The sequence below is a fragment of the Borostomias antarcticus genome (assembly GCF_949987555.1).
Source record: "Borostomias antarcticus genome assembly, chromosome: 3".
In the NCBI taxonomy this organism is placed as follows: domain Eukaryota; kingdom Metazoa; phylum Chordata; class Actinopteri; order Stomiiformes; family Stomiidae; genus Borostomias; species Borostomias antarcticus.
The window spans coordinates 26,526,886-26,536,885 of record NC_140236.1 but is presented as its reverse complement, the minus strand read 5'-3'; the positions used below and the strand labels follow the sequence as shown (position 1 = coordinate 26,536,885).

General features: G+C 50.6%; 1 protein-coding gene across 1 annotated transcript in view; it reads right to left on the bottom strand.

Annotated features, from left to right (window-relative positions):
* Positions 1-10,000, bottom strand: part of cachd1 (cache domain containing 1) — a gene marked incomplete at both ends in the record, with an annotated part of 78,441 nt that overhangs the window by 13,334 nt on the left and 55,107 nt on the right. The window contains 9 exons of the mRNA XM_084436089.1: positions 1,194-1,316; positions 1,911-2,021; positions 2,397-2,578; positions 3,405-3,547; positions 3,822-3,990; positions 6,259-6,376; positions 6,714-6,837; positions 8,894-9,043; positions 9,976-10,000. The exon at positions 9,976-10,000 is cut by the window's right edge and continues 209 nt beyond it. Coding sequence (XP_084292215.1) covers positions 1,194-1,316; positions 1,911-2,021; positions 2,397-2,578; positions 3,405-3,547; positions 3,822-3,990; positions 6,259-6,376; positions 6,714-6,837; positions 8,894-9,043; positions 9,976-10,000 — 1,145 coding nt within the window. The remainder of the gene's footprint in view (positions 1-1,193; positions 1,317-1,910; positions 2,022-2,396; positions 2,579-3,404; positions 3,548-3,821; positions 3,991-6,258; positions 6,377-6,713; positions 6,838-8,893; positions 9,044-9,975) is intronic.

Below are 10,000 nucleotides of genomic sequence, written 5' to 3'. Positions count from 1 at the left end.
TAGAGGGGAGAGATCAGCTAGCATCCTGCTACTCTTAGAGGGGAGAGATCAACTAGTATCCTGCTACTCTTTGAGGGGAGAGATCAGCTAGCATCCTGATACTCTTAGAGGGGAGAGATCAACTAGCATTCTGCTACTCTTAGAGGGGAGAGATCAGCTAGCATCCTGCTACTCTTAGAGGGGAGAGATCAACTAGCATCCTGCTACTCTTAGAGTGGGAGAGATCAGCTAGCATCCTGCTACACTTAGAGGGGAGAGATCAGTTAGCATCCTGCTACTCTTAGAGGGGGAGAGATCAACTAGTATCCTGCTACTCTTAGAGGGGAGAGATCAGTTAGCATCCTGCTACTCTTAGAGGGGAGAGATCAGCTAGCATCCTGCTACTCTAAGATAAGTCACCACACAAACAGAGAAAAGGCTGCTGTAAAAAAATAAATCAATAAGTTTAGGATGATCCTCCCAAACTTTATTGCATTGCTTTCATTGAATAGCAGGTCTCTATTTGTTTCATGAAATGCACTTCACCAAATTCTTGACAACCTTCAGACGGAAATGAATCTGATCTGAACACAATAGGGACCAGCATGTGTGTGTGTATGTGTGTGTGTGGGTGGATTAAAGAAAAGAGCACCACATGGGCCAGACTCCAGCTCAGTCCCCAATGTTGTCCTGAGCCCTCACTACGTCCACTAAGCCACTGCACAGCAACGCTGAGAGAATGAAAGTGTGTGTGTGCTTGTGTGTGTGTAAGAGAGTGAGAGAGAGGAAGAAAGGGGAGAAGAAGTGGAAAAGGGCAAAGAGGGGAGAAAAAGAAGAAAAAAAGACTAGTAAAGCAGGATGAGATAGACGAGTCTGAAGCTCCAACAGGATGTCGTTGGAATGCCATTATAATCAGCTTATCTCCTCTCCTCTCCTCTCTCCTCCTCCCTCCCTCCTCTCTCTCTCTCTTCACAGTTTATTTCTCTCTCTGTAGGGTCTCTATCACTGTGCAGGGTCAATGGTGAGGTGTGTGTGTGTGTGTGTGTGTGTGTGGGGGGGGGGGGTACCAGATGAAAGTGCCATTCCATTGAGATTAGCTCTACTCAACCACTCTTAAAAAACCTCAGTCAGGCCATCCGCTGCTGATGCCATCCGGCAGGGACATGGACGCCTATAGTCTTGTGCCTGGAGGAGGACCCCTGAGGAGAACCTACCGGATCTTGTTGCCCTTGTCCTGGTTGCAGATGGGCAGCAGGTCCAGCAGAACCTTGTAGAAGTAGCGCAGGGTGAAGTCGATGCCCATCACTGCTACTGCATAGCCTGAGGCCATCTGAGAACTAGAGGTGGGACACACAACACTATTCAACAGAATACATTTACTAATTCACAACCTCTCTTCTGTGTGTGTGTGTGTGTGTGTGTGTGTGTGTGTGTGTGTGTGTCTGTGTGTGTGTGTGTGTGGGTGAGTGTGTGTGTGTGCGCATGTGTTAGTGCCGGCAGACTTCAACACACACACACCTTTTTCACTAACAGTCAGTCAGTCAGTCACACACACACACACACACACACACACACACACACACACACACACACACACACACACACACACACACACACACACACACACACACATTCAGACACACATTTCAGTCAGACACACACGCACACATCTCACAATCAGACACACACACACAAGTTGTGTTTGTTTGAGAGCAGTGTTTAGCTAGACTACAGACGCAGCAGGACATGCTCACTGGCGCAGAACCAGCAAAAACACACTGAGCCGGCCTTATCAGAGCTGAACAAACACTGCTCTCATTCTCTGTTTCTGTCCGTGTGTGTGTGTGTGTTTATGCACGCCTTATAACGTAGATAAAAGGCACACTGTATCTTAATCCCCAGCATGTGTTAACGTTCCCAGCGTTCCGTACCTGGAGGCGTGGATGGTGTGGCTGATGGTGACCACGTAGCCGGCCCCGCCCACATCCAGGTAGGGCCCCGTGAAGGTGATGAGGCCAGGGTTGGCCACAGCGTGCTGGTACCTGCAGGGTTCAAAGGGCAGGGGTCAGGGTGTGAGGTCAGCCCTACGGAGGAGTATACAAATCACAACTGAAACGCTCACTCAGAGCTATCCAGAGGAGAGCTACGTCTGTCCACTGGAAGGGCGGCAAAGCCTCGTGGAAAAACAAATAAAAAGTGCTAAGAAGGATTAAGTGTGTGCGTGCGTGTGTGTGTGTGTGTGTGAGCGGAGGGGGCTCTTTGTAATCGAAAGCAGAAAGAGAACATGTGTGTGTGCCCAGCCAAAAACACAGCACTCTCTATCACTCTCTAGGAGTCTGGAACTCTTTCAAAGCACCCCTCCAACCTTCAATCATCCCCCCTCCCGCCCCCCCCAGCCCCCCCAAAATAAACCTCACCATTGTCTCCTGGTCGGGTCGAAGGCTTTATCCATGAGCGAGCCGGGGTAAATCCGGAGCACCCCATTGGGCGTTGCTATGTAACGGCGCACAATGTAGCAGTTGAGGCTACTCATTTCCATTAGTGTCATCCATTCATCTGTGACGTGACTGGTAGCCATGACCTCGTTCCTGACGGACGACTGTGGGGGAGGGGGCAGGGACAAAGAGAGGACATAGCAGGGTTCCGTTAAGACCGGCCTGGGAAGAGCCCCCACTCTAGGCCCAGGCTCCAGCCACCGGCCTGGGAAGAGCCCCCACTCTAGGCCCAGGCTCCAGCCACCGTCCTGGGAAGAGCCCCCACTCTAGGCCCAGGCTCCAGCCACCAGCCTGGGAAGAGCCCCCACTCTAGGCCCAGGCTCCAGCCACCGGCCTGGGAAGAGCCCCCACTCTAGGCCCAGGCTCCAGCCACCGGCCTGGGAAGAGCCCCCACTCTAGGCCCAGGCTCCAGCTCCAGGCCTGGGAAGAGCCCCCACTCTAGGCCCAGGCCTCAGCCGGCTCTCCGTCTCACCGGTAGATAATAAAGCAAAAAGCATGTGTGTTTCTCCCCACTTTCTTCAAAACCTCTGGGTAGATTGAGGGGAATTTGAGCTCTGGTGTGTGGTTTGTCAGTCTGTGTATGTGTGTTGTGACAGTGTGTGTGGTTTGTCAGTCCGTGTGTGGTTTGTCAGTCCGTGTGTGTGTGTATGTGTGGTTTGTCAGTCCGTGTGTGTGTTGTGACAGAGTGTGTGGTTTGTCAGTCCGTGTGTGTGTGTGTTGTGACAGAGTGTGGTTTGTCAGTCCGTGTGTGTGTGTTGTGACAGAGTGTGTGTGACCTGATGAAAGCCTCATTTTCAGTCAGTCATGTCCACTGGGGTAGTGTGAGAGTGTGTGTAGTGTGAGTGTGTATGAGAGTGTGTGTGTGTGTGTGTGTGTGTGTGTGTGTGTGTGTGTGTGTGTGTGTGTGTGTGTGTGTGTGTGTGTGTGTACCTTGAGCCCTGGGTTGGCTATGAGGCGTGTGTTGTCACTCAGGTAGGCGGTGTAGTGCTCCACCATGCGCTTGGTCTCTGGCTGGCTGAGGTGCTCGTATGGGGAAGAAAAACTCCCAGCAGCCAACATCACTGTGGGACTCTCTGAGAGAGAGAGAGAGAGAGAGAGAGAGAGAATGAGAGAGAGAGAGAGAGAGAGAGAGAGAGAGAGAGAGAGAGAAAGAGACAGTGATAGAGATAGAGAGATAGAAAGAGATAGAGAGAGAGAGAATGTAATAGGTGAGTAAACTACCACACTTCTGTGCGCTGGACTGAACAGGCCTTCCTCTGCCCGCTCGTCCAGCAGAATCACCATGACCCCCACGACCCCTAGCTTCCGCTCCCTGGTCACGGCCCCGGTTCTGGTTCTGGTTCTTACCGACGGTGGCCAGCTGTTTGAAGTGCAGGCAGGAGCTGGGTTGGCCCAGCAGGTCCAGGCGGTGGTAGAGCAGCTTGGAGCTGGGCGCGGTGTTCAGGTTCTTCAGGTGCTTGACCGGGATCTCCGGCTGCACGTACACGATGCACAGGATGAACGACGTGTCCTGGACCTGGAGGGGTGGAGGGGTTAATGGTCGCGGTTGAGTATGCACCGCCGGCGTGTTTGCCGTTGTGAGGATGTATTCAGAGGTACAGAGATGGATTCAGAGGTAGAGAGATGGATTCAGAGGTAGAGAGATGGATTCAGAGGTACAGAGATGGATTCAGAGGTACAGAGATGGATTCAGAGGTAGAGAGATGGATTCAGAGGTAGAGAGATGGATTCCTCTGCCACCGGGGAGGGAGAGAAACGCTGGTAGGAGGAAGGGATGGAAAAACACGAGTTCCACCAGCTGACTGCAGACTAATGGATCCACAGGAAAAGGGAGGGAGAGAGAGAGAAGAGAGATCGTGAGAGGACGAGACGGTGAGAGAAAGAGAGACAGAGAGCAGAGCAGCGAGTGCTGCGTCGGAGACAGTGACACTACGCACCCCCCTGCTGGTGGGGGCCCGCTCTCCAGGCGTGTTTACCATCACGTGTCACCGGGTCGGGGGCCGCGGGACCCTCGGGGGTCTTTCCCAGCGCCGGAGATAAATGTTGTTTAACCGCGACGCCAAGGCCGAGGCTCCCCCCCGCCCCCAAAACTTCAATAAGACCCAGCGACTGGAGCTCTGGCCCCCGGTAGAGGGGGGCTGGGAGAGACAGAGGGGGGCTGAGAGAGACAGAGAGAGCTGTGGGAAAAACAGCCCTAAACTTCGCGGCACCGGTTACCTTCCAGCTAATCTTTCCCAAGACCTCGCGATGGAACGGGGTCGAAAATGGGAGTGGCGGTAAATATGGCTGGTCTGAAATCGGTTGAATGGTAAATATGAAGGGTTGAATGGTAAATATGAAGGGTTGAATGGTAAATATGAACGGTTGAATGGTAAATATGAACGGTTGAATGGTAAATATGAAGGGTTGAATGGTAAATATGAATGGTAAATATGAAGGGTTGAATGGTAAATATGAAGGGTTGAATGGTAAATATGAAGGGTTGAATGGTAAATATGAAGGGTTGAATGGTAAATATGAATGGTTGAATGGTAAATATGAACGGTTGAATGGTAAATATGAAGGGTTGAATGGTAAATATGAACGGTTGAATGGTAAATATGAACGGTTGAATGGTAAATATGAACGGTAAATATGAACGGTTGAATGGTAGATATGAAGGGTTGAATGGTAAATATGAACGGTTGAATGGTAAATATGAATGGTAAATATGAAGGGTTGAATGGTAAATATGAACGGTTGAATGGTAAATATGAACGGTTGAATGGTAAATATGAACGGTAAATATGAACGGTTGAATGGTAAATATGAAGGGTTGAATGGTAAATATGAACGGTTGAATGGTAAATATGAACGGTTGAATGGTAAATATGAACGGCTGAATGGTAAATATGAAGGGTTGAATGGTAAATATGAAGGGTTGAATGGTAAATATGAACGGTTGAATGGTAAATATGAACGGTAAATATGAACGGTTGAATGGTAAATATGAAGGGTTGAATGGTAAATATGAACGGTTGGATGGTAAATATGAACGGTTGAATGGTAAATATGAATGGTAAATATGAAGGGTTGAATGGTAAATATGAACGGTTGAATGGTAAATATGAACGGTTGAATGGTAAATATGAACGGTTGAATGGTAAATATGAACGGCTGAATGGTAAATATGAAGGGTTGAATGGTAAATATGAAGGGTTGAATGGTAAATATGAAGGGTTGAATGGTAAATATGAACGGTTGAATGGTAAATATGAACGGTTTAATGGTAAATATGAATGGTTGGTGGTGAAGTCAAAAACGTCACATTCAAGACTAAATACAGCTTAATGTTTTTGCCGTCCTCCCATATTTTCCTAAACATGATGACACATGGTGAGGGGGTGTGGTCTGGAGAATAACAGTCCTGGGTGTGTGTGTGTGTGTGTGTGTGTGTGTGTGCGCGTGAGAGAGTACTTGAGTTTTATGAGAGATTGATGGGAGGTGACAGGCCTGGGCAGGACCGACAGTGTCAGGGGGTGATGGAGAGTTGGAGAGAGAGAAAACACAGAACTCTGTTGTGTCACGATGAAGAGTGTGAGAGAAAGAAAGAGAGAAAAGAGATATGAGAGAGAGAGAAATATACCAGAGAGATACTCACAGAGAGACGGAGACAGACAAAGAGAGAGAGAGACGGAGACAGAGAGAGAGAGAGGGAGGGAGAGAGAGGGAGAGAGACAGAGAGGGAAAGAGAGAGAGGGGGGGAGAGAAGGGGAGAGACAGAGAGAGAGAGCGATCAGTGTACCAGTTTCCAGGCGTAGCTGACGTTGTAGGCGTCTCTGCTGGGGTCCCTCAGGCGGTGGGCGTGCCAGGACAGGGAGGAGTTGACGGGCACGGCTATCACCTGGCTGCCCAGCGGCAGGCTGGTAGGCACAGGGGGGGTGGCGGAGAATGTTGGCATCCACAAGCCGAATAAAAACATGCAAATACTTTTTGTACAATTCATGGTGTGTAGGTTATTTACCTCTTGTTGGTGTTGCTTTTTTGTTTTGTTGCTTGTTTGTTTTTTGTGTGAATGTTATGGGGTAGAAGAGGTTCTTACAACCATGTACCCATAGGACTAGCCCTAGACATGTATAGGCTAAGGATGTAAGCACAAGTGTCCTTATATGTGTTTGCTTGATCCTGCCCTCGCTCTCACGACGACGTGCGAGCGTATCGGCGTGTACCCTACTGACACGCCTCCAGGCCCCTCTTTACCTGAGGATGTTCTGGCGCACCGCCGGGAACCCTGGGATATTCTCGTAGTGGATGATGTCGGTGTGGAGCGGCGGCTCTGTCATCAGGTAGGGCCGGCTGAGGGACGGGTGCATCAAGGTGTACCCTGGGAAACGGCGGCGAAAACAAGAGCGACAGCGTCAGTGCCTGTTGTGTGCGTGTCATCAGTCTGCGCCACACCCTGACGGGTTTAGCCGGCCGTGGAGCCGCCCTGGCCCCCCCCCCCCCCCGCCACCACAGGTTACTGCCCCATGCAGGGGCCAGACCCCCCCCACTAGCCTGGACCTTCCTCGGTACAGAGTGGCAGTAGAAGCTTTGGGAGGGAGAAAGGGGGGGGGCATTTGAAAGAGGGTAAACAAACATATCTTGGCCTCGGTGTGTGTGCGCGCGCGCGTGCGCGCGCCTGTGTGTCCGGTAGCCAGCTGGTGGGAGCAGGTGCTAAATGTTCCACAGCGAGAGGACAATCCCCCCCCTCACTAACAAACAAGGTATCTCTGACCTCGTTAACTCTGCTACTCTGCAGTGGGATGAGAAGACTCCCTCCGTCTCCGCTGAGCGGGCGTCGGCCTCAGTGGTCAAGTGCTCAGGGTTCTAATTGACGGCAGCCTATTATTCAGAATGCTCCTAGCGAGTTTAATGGACTCATTAATCAGCGTTTGTTTACCCAGTGACACTAATGGCACTAACGTCGTAGACCATCTACAGTAACTCGAAAGCCAAACGATGTTATATGTATAATGTGAATCTGATGGAGTGTGATACAGCTCGCTTTTGATGCAAATTGCTTAGCGAAAGATTTGCAATGACACCACTTCAGTACACTGTCTCTATCCTGTGACAGGATCACTTGTCTCCCAAAGGGGCACTCAGCTGAGCCTGTAGCTCTCGGACCCTGGCTCGCTTGCTCCCTCTGTGTGTGTGTGTGTGTGTGTGTTGGTTGGTGGGTGCGTGTATGCGTTTATGTGTGTGTGTGCGTGCATGTGTGTGTGTTGGTTGGTGGGTGTTTGTGTGTGTTGGTTGGTGGGTGTGTGTGTGTTGGTTGGTGGGTGTGTGTGCGTGCATGTGTGTGTTGGTTGGTGGGTGCGTGTGTGTGTTGGTTGGTGGGTGTGTCTGCGTGTGCGTGTGTGTGTTGGTTGGTGGGTGTGTCTGCGTGTGTGTGTGTGTGCGTGTGTGTGGGTGCGTGTGTGTGTGCGTGTGTGTGTGCGTGTGTGGGTTCGTGTGTGTTTGTTGTTTGGTTGGTGGATGTGTGTGTGTGTGTTGGTCGGTGTGTGTGTGCAACTGCGTCCAGTGTGTGAACAGGTCCACTGTTTCCCCGCCCTGTCCTGCCCCCGCCCTGTCCATCGCTCTGGCCGTGTGTCACAGGCGTTGACCCTAATGAGGTGTAAACTGGCTTCGATAACTCCTAAATCTCTCAGGCTGGCACTGTCACTCACACAGCCGGGCCGGCCAGGGATCCAGGGCTCTGCCATGGGTAAGCGCTCCACCGGAGTGGTGCCAGTGTCGGCATGCCCAAAAGAGGCCCGCTCTTTCGGGCACGCCCTTGTCTGTGCCATTACACGCTGTCATGGCTGTTTTAAAGGCGTATTAGGATGATATAGGCTGGTCTACAGGGCTATCTAAGCCAGTGATATAGGCTGGTCTACAGGGCTATCTAAGCCAGTGATATAGGCTGGTCTACAGGGCTATCTAAGCCAGTGAGATAGGCTGGTCTACAGGGTTATCTAAGCCAGTGATATAGGCTGGTCTACAGGGTTATCTAAGCCAGTGATATAGGCTGGTCTACAGGGTTATCTAAGCCAGTGATATAGGCTGGTCTACAGGGTTATCTAAGCCAGTGATATAGGCTGGTCTACAGGGTTATCTAAGCCAGTGATATAGGCTGGTCTACAGGGTTATCTAAGCCAGTGATATAGGCTGGTCTACAGTGATATAGGCTGTGCCCTTAAGCTCCATATGATTTCTCCATGTTATGCTTTCTCCATGTTTTCTATGGGTTTCCTATAGCAGTGATATAGGCTCCCAGCTTTTCTCTTTCAGACAGAGTGGCGGTGAAGGCCCTATCCATGTCATCTACAGGTTTGCTATCAGAGTAGATATAGAAGCAGATGTAGGTGTTGAGAGCCCTTCTCTTGTCCGGGCGAGGGTGAGGAAGACCGCCGTACCCTTGTTGTCTATGAGGAAGGTGTAGGAGGCCAGGGAGTCCTGGTAGTAGGTGACGTCCTCCAGGATGTAGGCCAGGTTCACGTCCACCCCCACCACGCCCAGGAGGAGGTTCCCGAAGTAGCATGGACGACTCACTGTCATAATGAAGCCTGAAGAGAGAGAGAGAGAGAGAGAGAGAGAGAAAGAGAGAGAGTAGAGAGGGGAGAGAGAGGGAGAGAGAGAGTAGAGAGAGAGAGAGAGAGAGAGAGAGAGAGAGAGAGAGGAGAGAGAGGGAGAGAGAGAGAGAGAGGGAGAGAGGGAGAAATAGGAGAGAGAGAGGGAGAGAGAGGGAGGTAGGGAGAGAGAGAGGAAGAGAAGGAGAGAAGGAGAGAGAGAGGAGAGGGAGGGAAAGAGGGAGAGAGAGATAGAGAGACAGGTTTTCATTTTTACTCCCAGCATACTAGTGAAACATTGGCCCTCGTTTACTAAGCGATCGTAGGGCAGAAAACTGGGCATATGGTCATTTCCACGCCAAGTTCGACATTCATCAATGTCGTGAGCGGAGACTGCGACCAAATCTCACGTCAAGTCTCAGACCGTGTAGCATGTATGACAAGTGTCATGAGTCTGATTCTGACTGGCATCTAAGCACAGCACAGCCACAAGGGCGATTCATCACTTCAAAACATATAGCCTATCCTATGGCAACATATATTTTGTAAAGGCCTCTTGTGTGTGCCGTACAGTATATCCCAGTATACCCAACATAAATGGGTATTTTCCAATTGTTTGTAGGTAGCGGGGTAAACAGGTTTTTGGTGTAGGCCTAAGAGTCGGCTAATTTCTCTTTCATTTTGAGTCTACTTAGACTATGCAGCCTAACAAGTCTTAAAATGAAAGCAAAATGAATGTTACACTGGATCTGTGACTGGATCTGCGATGGGACCTGCGCTCCTTTGATAAATGAGGGCCACTGTGTCATCACTTTGAATCACCAAAATAAGAATTCCACCCCACTTCCTAACACCCCCCCCCTTCCCCCCTCCAGGGAAGAGAAGTGTGTGTGTGTGAGCGTGTGCGGGTGTCAGCCAATCGAACGCACCGTCTCCCATGGGGTCGGAGTAGGT